Source organism: Phocoena phocoena, chromosome 11 (genome assembly GCF_963924675.1).
Source record: "Phocoena phocoena chromosome 11, mPhoPho1.1, whole genome shotgun sequence".
Classification (NCBI taxonomy): Eukaryota; Metazoa; Chordata; class Mammalia; order Artiodactyla; family Phocoenidae; genus Phocoena; species Phocoena phocoena.
The window spans coordinates 58,111,815-58,128,587 of NC_089229.1; the positions used below are offsets into that span (position 1 = coordinate 58,111,815).

At 40.7% G+C, this 16,773-nt stretch overlaps 1 protein-coding gene across 2 annotated transcripts; it reads left to right on the top strand.

Annotated features, from left to right (window-relative positions):
• Nucleotides 1-541: 541 nt before the first annotated feature.
• NEMP1 (nuclear envelope integral membrane protein 1) lies at nucleotides 542-16,444 on the top strand. 2 transcript variants are annotated; one of them, XM_065888019.1, is made up of 9 exons: nucleotides 542-680; nucleotides 8,238-8,362; nucleotides 9,553-9,772; nucleotides 11,147-11,219; nucleotides 12,603-12,696; nucleotides 13,168-13,282; nucleotides 13,998-14,223; nucleotides 15,352-15,525; nucleotides 16,261-16,444. In XM_065888019.1, exons 1-9 carry the CDS (start codon nucleotides 554-556, stop codon nucleotides 16,442-16,444), a joined length of 1,338 nt encoding a protein of 445 aa, XP_065744091.1. In that variant the 5' UTR covers nucleotides 542-553. The 2 variants fall into 2 exon arrangements, with proteins under 2 accessions (XP_065744091.1, XP_065744090.1); XM_065888018.1 differs by lacking the exon at nucleotides 11,147-11,219 and having other exon boundaries at nucleotides 554-680; nucleotides 9,553-9,626.
• The last annotated feature ends 329 nt before the right edge of the window (nucleotides 16,445-16,773 follow it).

A 16,773-nucleotide genomic window follows, 5' to 3' on the forward strand; every position in this document is an offset into this window, starting at 1 on the left:
GTTTGGTAAAAAAGAGTTCACTCCGGGGCTTCCCTGGTGGCGCAGTGGTTGAGGGTCCGCCTTCCAATGCAGCGGATAGGGGTTCGTGCCCCGCTCCAGGAAGATGACGTGCTGCAGACCAGCTGGGCTCGTGAGGCATGGCCGCTAAGCCTGCGCGTCCGGAGCCTGTGCTCCGTAATGGAAGAGGCCACAATAGTGAGAGGCCCGCGTACCAAAAAAATTTGATTTTCTACTGGTTAAGCTTACCATCAATCGCGCCAGTTGTAAATAAACTGGAGACGGAAGCATGTTGTTAAGGGGTGGGATCTTCCTGTCGCCATTGCTAATAAGAGAACCAGTTTTCTAATAGGCTGAAAGCTGCTTCTTTCCGCCCTCGCGCATCAGTTGCTAAGAGGCGGGACTATAGGGTCCATAAAGGACTGAAGGCTCGAAGCCTCGCCCGTCCGATTGGTTGGTAGGGGGCGGGTGTTGTAGCGGATAGGCTGCTGGCCCTGCCAGTTCCGGGTTAGTTGCTGGGGAGAGGCACGTGAGGAGGAGGTGGCGTGAGGAGACCATGGCGGGAGGAATGAAAGTGGCGGTCTTATCTGCAGTTGGTGCCGGGCCCTGGAGCTGGGGGGCCGGGGGCGGTGGTGCAGTGCGACTGCTCCTGGTCCTCTCCGGCTGCTTGGTCTGCGGCTCAGGTACCGCCCGGCAGCAGCAGCCGAGGGAGCGGGTACCGAGGGGTTATATTTAGAAAAGTGGGGAGCGTCCCCAGGGCGTGGGCCGTTATTCTGATGGGCGCGGGCGTGGTGCGAAGGAAGAAGCTTCATCCTTGGCGAACGGGCGCCAGCACTGAGGGACCAGGGCCCTGGGGTGGCCTGCGGGAGCTACCCAGAGTGGGGAGGAGCTTGAAGCCCTTTTGGCGGAGACGGGGAGGCCTGCAGTGGATGAGAAGCGGTCCTGGGGGCTGCATCCTGCTGCATGGGCCTCCTCGATTTTTTGTGTGTGTGTGTTCAAAGGAAGGTGACCCGAGGACCGAATGGACAGGCAGAGCTGCCACTGGGAAGGGAGCATACCGTTCATTCAGAAAATTAGCAACACCTGAGCGTATGCTGTCAGGACTCGGCATGGGTGGCTGAGCAGATAATTATAGCTCACTGAAATGCAGTGATCTCTTTCAGTATCTTACGCCCTTGTAAGATCCTGGCTCCAACCGGCCCTGTAGAACCGACCTGGAGCCGTTAAATTCCCGTTTCCAAAAACGCTAGTCAGCATCGAGTAGTTTTCTTTTGGAAATTTATTCATTCCTCAAGCAGACTTTCTTGATGCCTGCTACTGCATAAATTGGCTCTGGACTGGGATGAAATTGTTTTCCTTTAACGCTCTAATTCAGAAAACCTAGAGTGTGTTTGTAAAAAAACCTCCTTCTACCCTTGTTAAGTGCACAACAGAAAGATAAGCGATGTTTCCAAGCTTCCACTGGAGGGAGTAGAGACTCATGGGGCTAAGGAGAATCGTATCTTGTAAACACATATGCTCTCTCACCTTTCCGTCGTTTGCTGCCTATCTCTTGCTGTCACTTATGATTATCCTTAGCTGCAGCTTTAAGGTTATCTCAGGATCCATAGAACTAGTTTCAAACTGCAGCGTCCTTCTGAAACGGTTTTTATAGGGAGAGGGGAGTAGGTAACCAAGAAGGTACTTTTCCAGGGGCAGGGCCCAGAGTAACATTTGAAGGGCTACATATGATCTGAATGAACTTTGACCAGATGTTTAACCTTAGAGGCTGTGTATTGTGGAAATGAAAGAGAATATTTATATCAAAATGCTCCCACGTAGTCCGTGCTCAATCAGCAGGCTCAAAGTTTCTTTAATAAGGAGAGGAATGGGGACTTTTTGGTTTGGAGAAGGGTAAACTTGGGATACGTGTTCTTTGTGGCCTAATAGATCGTGTAGGTGGCAGCTACAAGGAGACAATCATGTTAATCGAGTAGAACTTTCTAAAAGTGGGAGCTACCTAAAGAGAGAATGGAGTACTTGAAAAGGCAGGGAGTTCTTTTAGACCATTTGGCAAGTACAATTAAGTATAAGGAAGTAGAAAAATCACTTACTGTTTATTCCATTCAGAGGCAGTCTGTTAAAGCACACTTTCTTCTGGTCTGTTTCCACGTGTTTTTAATTAAAAATTTTTTTTGAATTGATAATATATTCATAAACCTGTCAGCACTTCAGTTCTCTTCCCTGGAGGCCACCAGTTGCTGCCAGAGATAGTTTTCTCATTTGGTTTTGTAGCATAAACATTTTCCTATGTCATTTAAAATTCTTCATAAATGTTATTTTTAGTTTCATCCTGTGGACAGATTTTTTTTTTTAGGATAGATTCTCAGAAATGGATTTATTCAATCAAAAATGAAAATATATTTAAGACCCTTGAAACATCTCGCTAAAATATTTTTCTGAAAAGGTGTGCCGGTTTATACGATTATCAGCTATATTTGCTTGTGACCCATACCCTTGCCAGCACTGAATATTCCAGACAGAAACACCTTTGCTAATTTGGTAGATTGAAAGTGGCATCTTAATTTACTTTGCATTTCTTACGTTATTTGTGAGGAAGCATCTTTCAAATATTAATAAGTTATTTAATTTTCTGTTTAGAGTTTACATTTTTTGGAGAGTGTGTCCTTTGCTCTTGGCCTGTTTATTGTGATTACTGTTTATTGGGATGTTTGTGTACTTTTAAAATCAGTTGATGAGGTTTTTAATATATTAAGGATGTATATTTTTATAATCTATTTGTTTATTATTTATTACAGAACTTTAATTTGTCCCCTTTATCTTTTTAAATAGAAGATTTATATTTTTTATGTGATCACTTGATTTTATTCTTTAGATTTATTTCCATTGCTTTTGTACTTGAAGAGTCCTCCAAAATTAAATTTTTGTATATGTATATTTTGTGGTACAATTTAATTATTTTTCATTTTACTATCAGTGGTTAATGTTAGTATTTGGTGTGAGGTGAGTATCTAGATAGATTTTATTTTCCAAATAACCATTCAGTTGTACCAGCATCACATTGAATAATCCTTTGCTGAGCCCACTAATTTAAGATGCTAGTTTTTTTTTTTTTTTTTTTTGCGGTACACAGGCCTCTCACCGCTGTGGCCTCGCCCGATGCGGAGCACAGGCTCCGGACGCGCAGGCTCAGCGGCCATGGCTCACGGGCCCAGCCACTCCGCGGCACGTGGGATCTTCCCGTACTGGGGCACGAACCCGTGTCCCCTGCATCGGCAGGCGGACTCTCAACCACTGCGCCACCAGGGAAGATGCTAGTTTTTAAGGAGCATTTTAAGATGCTTTTAAGTATGAACTGGATTACCTCTTGACAGAAATGAATAGAGGCTACTTAAGAATTAGAAGAGGTGGTTTTTCATAAATTTTTAGGGTCTTTTCTGGTCCTCACATACTATGAATCATTTTCATTACCTTCTACCAGTAGATGTTAAATGATCAGTGTTGATTGATGAATATAAGTAAATACGAAGTTACTAACTTTTAAGTAGCTGGTTTATGGGTAAATACAATAAGCAAGTTGTGATTCACTAAATTCCAAGGAGGCATTTTCCAAGAAGAATTAGATCTTTGGGCTCAGAAGGCATTTTTTAAATGTTTAATTGTGCTTTTTAACATGCTGGCTAACTCACTTTGGGGAGGGGAAGGAAAGTGTTGTGTATGTCCTTTTGCTATGGGAAGCACAAGATTGTAACATGAGCATTTTGACAGCTTGTATATATTGAAGGTAATTGGTTTAGTTCTATGTTTTTCTAATAATTTAAGCTATAGCTGGAGTGGTGATTGTTTGCACAGATTATCCCCTTAGGCTGATTTGGTGTATTTTCCCTCTCAATGAATTTCCAAAGATATGGCTGGCCAAGGTGCTGATTTCTGTAGGAGGTTGGTGTTAGAGAGGTTTGTTTGTTTATTTACAGCGCTTTCCTTTGCGTGGTGTGGAACTTGGGTAAAGGAAGAACTAGGTTTAAGAAAATGTTGCTTGTTAAATTATTTATTTATTTGTCCGTGGGATCTTAGTTCCCTGACCAGGGATAGAGCCTGTGCCCCCTACAGTGGAAGCACGGGAGTCCTAACCACTGGACCGCCAGGGAATTACCCCCCAAATGTTGCTTTTTATAAAAGTTTTATTTCTTTAGGAAAATGACATTGAAGAATTTTAAAATTGGTTTAAAAATACTGATGTCTTTTCTTGGCATTAAGTTTTTCAAATCTCCTGTGCTGTTGACATATTATTTGTATCTTACTACCCTCTTGAAAATAATAATGGGCTTAAAGAGATGTTGTGTTATATTACTTGGTGCTGTGGGAGAAAGGAGTTAATAAAGTGTGACTCTTGGGTTTTTTTAAATTTATTTGTAAATACACTAGTTTTAAGCTTCACATAATCTTACTCTCTTACAGTCTCCAGAAGAAAATAAACTCTTGATCCATATTTGTGAGTGGGTGTTCTTTCAGTATATTTGGGCTTGCTAGTGAAACAAATGTCAATAGGATTTTTTTTTTTTTTTTTTTTTTTTTTTGTGGTACGCGGGCCTCTCACTGTTGTGGCCTCTCCCGTTGCGGAGCACAGGCTCCGGATGCGCAGGCTCAGCGGCCATGGCTCACGGGCCCAGCCGCTCCGCGGCATGTGGGATCTTCCCGGACCGGGGCACAAACCCGTGTTCCCTGCATCGGCAGGCGGACTCTCAACCACTGCAACACCAGGGAAGCCCCTGTCAATAGGATTTTGAAAGGGTTTCATTTATGAAAAATAGTCTTGGAGGAAATCCAAATTACTATTGAATTAAACCCTAGTGAGAGATTGATAGATGAGGTTCAGGACATACTACTCCAAAATATGGCACCTTGGCATATTGAATATTTTAAGCTGAGGGAGTTTGAGAAAACAGCAAAGCTGAAAAGTCACTCTGACCTCCCGCACTTTGCCCTCTTTCCTTGAAATAGGCCATAAAATCCTCATGTGAGAGGTGTCCTCCCTATACCTGGAGGAAAGGAGCATCCTTATCTTCGAAGACAAAGGGGCATGAAGAAGAATCCTAATAAACAGGCCTTGCTCAGTTTCCCCCAGTTTACTACACTTACCTCATACTCAACCTATCGTTCCTCTGCGAATGTCCACTTTTCGTCAAACCTAGCATAAAAGTACGTGGGTCTGTTTCTTTGGGTCTTTATTTCCTTAGAGGTTTTCATGTCACGTAAAAGATATGAAATAAATTTGTATGCTTTTCTCCTGTTAATATGTCTTTGTCAGTTTAATTTTTGGACCCAGCCAGGGACCCAAGATGGTCAAGGAAAACTTTTCCTCCCCTACAATATCAAGACTGAATTTTAAAATATTGAGATATAATTCACATACCATAAAATCCACCCATTCATTGGTCTTCAGTATACAGTTGATCCTTGAACAGCACGGATTTGAATTGCATGGGTCCACTTATACGTGGATTTTTATTTTGAATAAATACATACTATAGTACTACCTGATCTTTTGCTTGGTTGAATCCACAGATGCGGAACTGTGGATCCAGAGGGCTAACTAAAGTTATACGCTGATTTTTGACTGAGCAGAGAGGTGGCATCCCTAAGCATGGTCGTCCATGGGGCAGCTGTATTCACAGTATTGTGCAACCATCACCACTGACGAATTACAGAATTTTTTAAAATAGATTTTATTTATTTATTTATTGGCTGCGTTGGGTCTTCGTTGCTGTGCGCGGACTTTCTCTAGTTGCTGCGAGTGGGGGCTACTCTTCGTTGCGGTGCGAGGGCTTATTGCGGAGGCTTCTCGTTGCGGAGCATGGGCTCTAGGTGCGCAGGCTTTGGTAGTTGTGGCACACGGGCTTAGTTGCTGCACGGCATGTGGGATCTTCCAGGACCAGGGCTCGAACCTGTGTCCCCTGCATTGGCAGGCGGATTCTTAACTACTGCAGCACGAGGGATCCCCAGAATATTTTTATTACTCCAAAATGAGGCCCCATACCCCTTAAAGGTCTCTCCCCATTCCCTTCTCCTAGCCCCTGACAACCACTAATCTACTTTCTGCGCATTTGCTTATTCTGGATATTTATATAAATGGAATCATTTAATATGTGAACTTTTTCTTGACTGGCTTTCATTCAACATAAAGTTTTTAAGGTTCATGTTGTAGTATGTATCAGTACTTTTATGGCTGAATAATATTCCATTGTATATAATACCACATTTTGCTTATCCGTTGATCAGCTGATGGATATTTGGGGTGTTTCCACTTTTTGGTTATTATGGATATTGCTGCAGTGAACATTTGTGTACAGGTTTCGGTGTGAACATGTTTTCACTTCTCTTGGGTGTATACATAGGAGTGGAATTGCTGTGTCATGTAATAATCGTGTTTTAGTTTTTGAGGAACTGCCAAGCTGTTTTCCAGAGAACCTGTACCATTTTACATTCCCACCAGCAATGTGTGAGGGTTCCAGTTTCTGCACATCCTTGCCAACACGTGGTTATTGTCCTCTTTTTGATTATAGCCATCCTAATGAATGTGAAGTGGTATTTCATTGTGGTTTTGACTTGCATTTCCATAATGGCTAATGATGTTGAATCTCTTTTCATTGTGCTTATTGGCCATTTGTATATCTTCTTTGGAGAAATGTCTATTCAAATCCTTTATGCATTCTAAACATTAGGGTATTTCTATTTTATTGTTGAATTGTAGTAGTTCTTTATATATTCTGGATATTAGACCCTTATCAGATATATGATTTGCGAGTATTTCCTCCCACTTTGTGGGTCATCTTTTCACTTTCTTGATAGTGGCCATTGAAACACAAAAGTTAAAAATTTTTGAAACCATTGTCAAATCCAAGGTCACAAAGGTTTACACACCTGTTTTCTTCTCCTAAGAGTTTTTTAGTTTTCGTTCTTACCATTTAGGTTTGTTTTGTTTTTTTGGTTTTTTTTTTTTGTTTGTTTGTTTTGCTGTACGCGGGACTCTCACTGTTGTGGCCTCTCCCGTTGCGGAGCACAAGCTCCGGATGCGCAGGCTCAGCGGCCATGGCTCACGGGCCCAGCTGCTCCGCGGCATGTGGGATCTTCCCGGACGGGGGCACGAACCCATGTCCACTGCATCGGCAGGCGGACTCTCAACCACTGCGCCACCAGGGAAGCCCAATATTTAGGTTTAAGACCGAATTTAACTTCAAAATTAGTTTGAGCTTCACTCTAAAACCATTTTGAACTGATGGGTGTCATTACCTTTTTTGTGTGTGTAACTTTGGCTTTCTAAGGTTTGTTTGAGGTTTTTGTGTTTTGGGGTGTTTTGTTTATTTAAATCTACCCACCTTTATACTAAGAACCAAAGAGTTAACTAAATTTCCCCTTAGAGTAGCACTAAATGAGTTGGTAAGTACAGTGTAGAGCAAGGAAGAAGATATTGAAATGTTTTGTGGTAAAGAAGGTAACTTGTGCAAACTTGGGTGGGAAGATATGATAATGGTCACTTGTAAACCTTAAATTAGCTGAGATTGAACATAAATTCCTCAGGGGAGATCTGTTTTGGTAAAATCAGAGGGACTGCATATGTTCATTGGCTGCTCTTAAAACTTGAATGAAACAAAACAGCTGGAAAAAAGCAACTTTGCAGTCTTTTAGTATCTGCTTAAAGTACTCTAAATACAAAAAGTGTTGCTAATTCTGTTCATCCTACTCAGGATATGGATAGAGAAAGTCACCAGATGGGGTTACTTTAGCTATGCCTTTATAAGAGAAACAGGACCTGGGTGTGAATCTCAGTTAAGCTGTTTACTAGCTGTGTGACTTTGGACAAATTACTTAATCTTTCCTAAGCATCAGTTTCCTCATTTGTAAAATGGGGGTTATGAGAGTGCCAACCTCACAGCATTGTTGGGAGGGTTAAATGAGACAGACAACATACTGTCTGTCTTAATAAACACATAATAGTGACTTTTATTACTACGTATCCTGGATTAGTGACTATTTGTAATATTTAACTAATTACATTTGGCAGGAATAAGACTGCTTTATTTCTTCTCTCATCTCAGTTTTCTTCTTTGTGTCTTAGTCGCTGATATTTTTAACCCCAGCTTTAAGAAAGTGGTCAGTTTAATTCTTTTTATGAAATGAGTTATAGTTACTAGCTTGTTCTGTTATTATACTTAATGGTTATTTTCTTTCTTTGCATAAAGCCGGAATTGATTTAAACGTGGTCATGCTTCAGGAATCCAAAGTGTATTATATGAATACCAGTCAACAATCCTGTTATAAAAATGTGCTTTTCCCAAAGTGGCATGATATATGGACACAGATACAGGTAATGATTTGGAGGCTCCTGGCAGGGGCCGTTTCTGTGAATATCTGTCTGTCTGTGATTAGTGAGTACATTGACACTTTCTTCCCTTCTCATAAGCAGTTAAAAAAAAAATATATATATATATATATGTGTGTGTGTGTGTAAAATTAACAACCTTGATAAGATTATGATTATTCTTAATCTCAGTGTTTTCATCAGTAAAGCATTTATGCCTATATTGTGTTTCTCTCTCTGTTTCTTTAAGTGGCCTGAGATAAACTTCCTTCCTCCTTTTCCCCAAGAGACTACTTCCTTCTCTTCCCCTCACTCCTTTTACACTTATAGAGACACACACACACACACACACACACACACGTATAGACCTCTCTTTCTTTTTAAACGTCTTAGGCCTTCTTTGGGCTGGAAACTGTTGCATGCCTATCAGGATGTAAACTCTCGCCTTGCTGCTCCTATCCTATTTTGATTCTACGCAAGGGCATAAATGCCCTGAGCTGAAGTTTCCCCTTGATAGAATGACTTTGGTCTCATTTATTTCATAACACTGTTGAGCCAGAGTGTCTGGCTGTAATGATTGAACAAAATGAGTCCTTGGAAATGTTTCTGCTGCTATAAGCATAGTTACTGATAAGTGATTTGTTCACATCAAAAACATAAGGTGGGCTCGTGGGTTTTTTTAAAAAATTCTCTTTTTTCATTGTCTGATATAAAGATCATATTCCATCTGGAGCACATTATAACCAACATTTACCCATAATCAGTGATTTGTGACAAAGGGTTGAACTTTTCAGCTTGTCATTATGGGAAACATTTTTGGTGCTGTTTATGCCTGGCAGTTTTCTTAATATTCTAGACCCTTGCTTTGCATGATCTCTCATAAATAGCTGTATTGGTAACTCTTTCAGCTTGGAAGTCTTTTTTTTTCCCCCTATGTTCTGGCCTAATACTAGATTCAGATCATGTTAACAATAAAACATTCTAACAGCTGCCTCTCTGTACCATGTACAGTGTTATTTGCCCAGTTGTCTTTTAGCTGCTGTATCTCTGTATTTCTCATAAGCCTTGTGGAAAGCTGGTGCCATTATTGATTTAGTTATTTACTCTAAAGGTTTTTTTTTTTTTTTAAATTATATTTGGGAAAATTTTAAATTCCTACTTTCTTCTTTCTCATCCTGATTTTACTTGTGTTACAGATTCGGGTAAATAGTTCCAAACTGGTCCGAGTCACCCAGGTGGAGAATGAGGAGAAACTGAAGGAGCTAGAGCAGTTTAGTATCTGGAACTTTTTTTCCTCCTTTTTAAAAGAGAAATTGAATGACACCTATGTTAACGTGGGTCTATACAGCACAAAAACCTGCCTCAAAGTTGAGATTATAGAGGAAGACACCAAGTACAGTGTCACTGTGACCCGGAGTAAGTCTTACCTCTGTTTTTCTGACGGATTCTATGGTGAGAAGGGACTGAGCTTTCAAGGATGTAATTAGTGAGAAAAGTCAGCCCAAGACAGCTCCATTTTGGTTCTGATTATAACCTGAATATACCACTGCTCCAAACAGTTCAGAGAGCCTCCACCCCTCATAAAACCCTTTAGGCCTAGATTTGAGACTTTACCATAAGTCATTCTGAGTACTTCCTTACCTGGAATTGTGAAGACTTGTATTTCTAATACTTCCAATGGCTCTGAGCTGATATGCCTAGTATTCTTCAGAGTAAGATAGATGTATTCCTTGTCTTCTGGGCACTTATAGACAAAGATAGATGTCTTGAAATGTACAGGTCTACATTTGAATACATGAATGGTTAACAATAAAAACTAAAGAAGGGTAGAACTGAATACCTCACAAACAGAAGAATATATGTGGAACCATAAATAAATATGAAGATCACTGCAGTTTCAGGATTATTCAGTCTAATTGGGAGTTTTCCCTTCTCTGAATGTGTCTGAGAAAGTTTCACAGAAGAGGTGGATCATTATCCTGTTGGATTCTCTGTGACTTTTGGTCTCTCCTTGGTAACTACTGTCTTAGGAGAGTAATGTTTTAAGTAGTAGAAATGTTCCTGGGTTTTGCTACGAAATACGTTGTGCCCTTCTAACTGTCCTAGGGTTCCACAGTTCTTTGGTTGAACAGGATCAGCCTGTTTTTTGGTGTTCCTTTTGCATTTACTGATCCCTCTCACTCCTGTTCTGTTTGTGGACTTCCCCTAGACTCAAGAGCTCTTGAATGTGAAAGCTGTGGGAGTGTCTGGTATGCCAGTAAGGGGTCTATGCTTGGGCCCCCTGGTCTTGGGTGAGATGTGTTTTGAGTATAGGCTTTTCCAACACAGTGCTTGTGTAGTGAAGAGAAGTAGGTGGTGGTGTTGGTCAAGCAGAGACCAACAGTTAGAGAACAGCAGAGGGCCCTGACCCCAAGTTCTGGGCTCATCTGAATCTGAGCGTGTGTGACTTAAGGCCCGAAAACCAGAGTGGTGGAGACCCCTTGTGGGCAACTGCATGAAGCGCTGATGGCACTATGGCTCCATCCAAAGCAAAACTTAGCTTCTTTTAGCCTTAGCTTAGTAGCCAAAATAAAAATAAACTCTTGAGGGAAGTACAGGTTAGACAGAGACCTAATTATACTTTCTCTTTGGAAGGGTGCCCAGGCTTTTTGTGGAGTTTAAAATGCTGTTTAGGTGGGCTGTTTGCATATATTTTATTAGCTGACCAATGATGCCAACATTGTCTTTTATTCTGTAATGCCTTAAATTGTTTTGTTCCCCTATTAAGCAGAAGTCTTTTATTTATTTCAGGATTTGACCCCAAACTCTTCCTCATTTTTCTCCTTGGACTTATTCTATTTTTTTGTGGTGACTTGCTGAGCAGGTAGGTTCCAAGGCTAGCGGGCAGAATGAGGAGGCTCAGACCTACCCTGCTTGACTTTTTTTCATTCATTCTTGGCTGCGTTGAGTCTTCATTGCTGCGCACGGGCTTTCTCTAGTTGCGGCGAGTGGGGGCTACTCTTCGTTGCAGTGTGCGGGCTTCTTACTGTGGTGGCTTCTCTTGTTGCGGAGCACGGGCTCTAGGCGTGTGGGCTTCAGTAGTTGTGGCACATGGGCTCAGTAGTCATGGTTCGCGGGCTCTAGAGCACAGGCTCAGTAGTTGTGGCGCACAGGCTTAGTTGCTCTGTGGCATGTGGGATCTTCCCAGACCAGGGCTCAAACCCATGTCCCCTGCATTGGCAGGCAGATTCTTAACCACTGCGCCACCAGGGAAGTCCAACCCTGCTTGATTTTTATCATAAAGACTTGAAGTGCTGCCATTCCCTTTTCTAGGACCTTTATGGATGGCTAGGCCATTGCCTGCTTCAATAATTAAAAAAAGCAATATGTGTTATAATTATTTTCTTGTATTAATAAGATTGGTAATAATGAAATTCCCCCATTAGGTTACCCATCATGTGTGGGATTTAGCCAATACAGCACCACCCTTTCCACCGTTAGAAATGTTTAGCCCTCATTTTTACAGGGCTGTGTGTTGATGAGTTTAATGCTGTTCAGAAGTAAAGAAACAAATATCAACCACTTACTCATTTCCTGCCTTTAGGAACCTACTAGCTAGATGAAACAGACATGTACAAATATAAAGAAAACATATAGATAACAAACATTGAACAAAGGTAGAATTAACATTAACTTTGAACACAAGGAGAATATTTGTGGAGTAGTGAGTGAAAGCTTACCAATTGAAGGTCAGCTGGAGCAAGGTTGGTGGAGGTTGTTCCTTATTTTGGGGATCCTGAGAGAAACTCAAAGTGAGGGAGGGATATCTGGTAGAAAGAACCTAGAAGAGGAAGAGGAGCTCTCTGTTCTGTGCCCTGTGTTTGGTTTATCCTTCTGGGTAATCAGTTCAGTTCTAGTTTCCAGTGTCTACTGGGGCTCTTCCTTCTCCCTAGAGAAGCTCTGCAGTTCCCAGAAGAAAGATTCTCATTAGAAATTGCGTGGGGAGAGGTACTGGGGATGGGAGCGGGAGACTAAGCAGAGGTTTATTACTGGGATATATTTGAGGGGCCCTTATTGATACTAATCTTCATAATCTGGCAGCAACTACATTGTACTAGTCTCTTCAGTTTTCTCACCTCAAGTGTTGGGCAAATACCTGCTCTCACCATGTACCTTTAGTCTATCTTTTGGCTGGGTTAGTTGTCTAGTTTGAACAGTGCCATATATGAATACACACGTAGTTATGAAATGAATTTTCTCTCTCCAGAAGTCAAATCTTCTACTATTCCACTGGGATGAGTGTGGGAATTGTGGCCTCTTTACTAATCATCATTTTTATGCTGTCCAAGTTTATGCCCAAGGTAAGGAGCAGAATCCTCACATGCAGTTAGGATGAGCTTGGATAGTTGAAGGATTGTTTTTGGATAATCTTACAGCACTGAAAATTTGCATTGATGGCTGATAAGTAAATGTCCTACTCTTTCCTTGATTCAGAAAGGTACTTTCCATGATGAAACTTGGAGCCTCATTACATACAATCTCTCCCTTTTTATTTGAAATCCTGTATACAGTGGGGGTGATTAAAGTCTTCTTCCTGTTTGTTAATTACATAGATTATATAGCCAGGCTTTTAAGTTATTTAGCATCTCATTTTCCCAGTTTTCTTTGCAGACTGTACCATTTAAAATATAAAGGACATCTTTTTAAGAGATGTGTTTTGTGCATTTTTAGTAGGTTGAATTTTTTTTTTTTTAAATCACAGTTCTATTTTGTTTCTTTTATGTATGGAAAGCCCATTGTAACTTTTTGCTTTCACTTCTACTCTTTCTTAGAAAAGTCCCATTTACATCATCCTGGTAGGAGGCTGGTCCTTTTCTCTGTACCTCATTCAGCTAGTTTTTAAAAATTTACAAGAGATCTGGAGATGTTACTGGCAGTATCTTTTAAGTAAGTGTTGTTGGTTTTGCTTTACTTTTTATATGTTTATAGGCTGTTTTAGTTAATTTGATCATGAAAAGATGTTGCTTGCTTACTGCTTACAGGAGTTTAATAGTCTATGCCATTTTGTTAACTTGTAAGAATCATAGTTCTTTACTTATTTCTAACCCCTCTATACAGTTGTCACCTCTTAAATTAAAATGATGCTGCTAGGGAGAAGACTTTAATTTCTTGGTGTTTATAAATACATCTCTCTTTACACAGTAGCCATCTTTCTGAAAAGCCGTAAATTGACTTTATGAATATAATCATATTTTAAATACACTTGAGGACCTTAAGAAGTAAAGGACTCTACAGTGAACCTTATCTATAAAGCGAGAATCTTTTGGTTATAAAGATAGTAACTCTTAATGTATCCTTTGAGAGCAGATTAATCTGGATTTTCATATATTAGGTTTTTTAAACAGACTATTTTAGAGTTGTTCAACATGTAGGTTTAATTCTCCATTTGAGAATGAAATAAATTCAGGATAGTAGAAGGGATAGAAGCTTAAAGAGATTAACATATATGAATAATGAAAAAAGTGTGAATAATTGAGTAAAGATCTTACCTATTTCCCTGGTTCATTAAGCGCTACATAGTGAATTTACTGCTGCTCCCCACACAGATTATTTTTACCAACTGTAGATTAAAAAGAATGTCTTCTGATAACTCTTCTCATAGGCTATGTCCTTGCAGTTGGATTCATGAGTTTTGCAGTCTGTTACAAGTATGGGCCCTTGGAGAATGAACGAAGTATCAACCTGCTGACTTGGACCTTGCAGCTGATGGGCTTATGTTTCATGTATTCCAGTATCCAGATACCACACATTGCCCTTGCCATTATCATCACTGCACTGTGTACTAAGAGCCTGGAGTACCCTATTCACTGGCTGTACATCACCTACAGGTGACTGAAAGGCAGTGTAACTTTGTACTGAAACATGCAATGTGGGATGCAGTTGCAGCAAAAGGAGACAGAGGTGTTGACCTGGGAGCCTCTTTGTTAATGCAAATTTATGGTATTATGCTTCACTTTTATTTCCTTCAAGTCTTTCTTTTTAGATTCTCTGTAGGCATTTTTATAGAATTTATAAATTCTGGTTATTTTATATATAAAATAAAAACATCTAGTAAAGTGTCATGTGTTCTTGTTACCACTAGGTGATGCAAAGTATATCACTTTTATACCACATGCCTCAGGTCACCTGGTTTCAGATTATTTCACACTGGCTCTCAGATTGCTCTGGGAGTCCTATTTTTTTTTTCCCCAGTCTTTTTTTTTTTTTTTTTTTTAATTTATTTTTGGCTGTGTTGGGTCTTCGTTTCTGTGCGAGGGCTTTCTCTAGTTGTGGCAAGCAGGGGCCACACTTCATCGCGGTGCGCAGGCCTCTCACTATCGCGGCCTCTCTTGTTATGGAGCACAGGCTCCAGATGCGCAAGCTCAGTAGTTGTAGCTCACGGGCCTAGTTGCTCCACGGCACGTGGGATCCTCCCAGGCCAGGGCTCGATCCCGTGTCCCCTGTACTGGCAGGCAGATTCTCAACCACTGTGCAACCAGGGAAGCCCCCTGGGAGTCCTATTCTTAGTTTAAGATGTAATTCAAAGCATGTTGTCACTTTGTATGGTGACTGTGGAATGGTCATAGGTTCTGAGGTTATCAATGTTCTTTCTATTACAGATAGTCAAAGTAATGTCTTCAGTTCGGGGGGAACCAAGTTAATGAACCACAGTCTTATGCCATCATTTCTTGTGGTTTTTCCATTTATTGGGAAATAAATATTTTGTCTGTCACTTATTGGAAAATAAGTGAATTTGTTCACATTAATGAATAATATTGACTACTCTGACTTGTCACTCATAGTCTAACATGTCAAGGGTACATTATAACTAAAGATGTCTGTAGAAGAAAGGTGGGAGCAGTGACTCTTAATGCTCAGGGTCTCTGCTGTATGCTTGACCCACTGAAGGGAGTTAGACGTAAGGGTGGATGTAGATTACTGATTAATCATTCATGATGTTATTTTGGTGAGCACAGAAAGATGTGTAATGCAACAGAAAAGGCTGTCCCCCCTCGTCTTCTGACAGAAGAAGAATATCGGATACAAGGAGAGGTAGAGACCCGAAAGGCTTTAGAGAAGCTTAGAGAATACTGCAACAGTCCAGACTGCTCGGCTTGGAAGACTGTTTCTCGAATCCAGTCTCCAAAAAGGTAAATAAACTCTTTGCCAGAAGTGCCAAGTGTCTGTCAGGGTGCTTGTGACCTTCAGTTTTAACAGAGATTATGCTTCTGTAATCATTTTGTATTTGTGGCTTTGTTTTCCTTGTTCATCTAGGAGCAGTCAAGAGAAAGGTACTCATATCACATGTTAAGCAGTAGCCTGTTTTCTGATTCTTCAAAGAACTATTTACTCTAGCTTTGATTTTAGCATTGAGATGAGAAGACTTTAGTATCATATTAAGTTTCCCCTTTGATAGTTTTGCACTGCTCTCTTGAGTGTTTTTTTTTAATTTTTTTTTTTTTTTAGGAGAGGGGATCCTTTTTATTTAGAAACATGTGAAGCTTCAATTTGGTATCCTGATGGCATAAAGTTTATAGGGCCATAAACACAAATAAATGTGTAATGCCCCTTAATCTTATCAGGATTACGGATGACTAAAGGAACTTTAGCACTTCCATAACTAAAAAGGGTAACTAAGCTTCCATAACTAAAAGTGCTTATTAAGCAGGATGGGGTTGCAGGAGATGTTGGCCTATGATCCCAGCTTTCCTTTTCTTCTTATTTCTTGCTTTAGTCTACTTACCTGCCAGAGTAAGGATAAGGGTGTTGGCTAGACTCAATATAATTTGAGCTGAGAGCATATCAAGGGTTTCAGTTTATTCTTATTTTGAAAGAAAACAGGACAGAAGGCAGGTTCCTAATGAGTATTATCTTCTGTTTTTCAGATTTGCTGACTTTGTGGAAGGATCTTTCCACCTCACACCCAATGAGGTTGCTGTCCATGAGCAGGAGTATGGGTTAGAGAGCATTATTGCCCAGGATGAACTCTATGAAGAAACATCCTCTGAAGAGGAGGACTTAGATTCTCGGTACCCCCCCATCACACAACAGAACAGCTTCTTGACTTAGGTGGTCGTCAGTTATTTTTATGTGGATTGGCTTGGTACCTCAATGGTCCAGGTTGCATGTGTTGCACAATTGCTTCTCAAATCTTGGAAGTTGAGTGAGATAGTGCTGAAATTCTCCCGCTGAAATTAGAGGCCTGAGTAGACCTCCCTCTGGAAATGGTCTTGGTGGTCTCTGGGGTCCCGAGGAAGCAGAGTGGATAAAGTAGTGACTGCTTCCCAACACGTCCCATTGGTTAAGTTCATGGCCCACCTTTATATTTCCGAAGAAACTGGATTGCCACAGCTAGCATGGCGTTCCAGCTCCTCTTTGAAAGTTGATTCAGTCGTGGC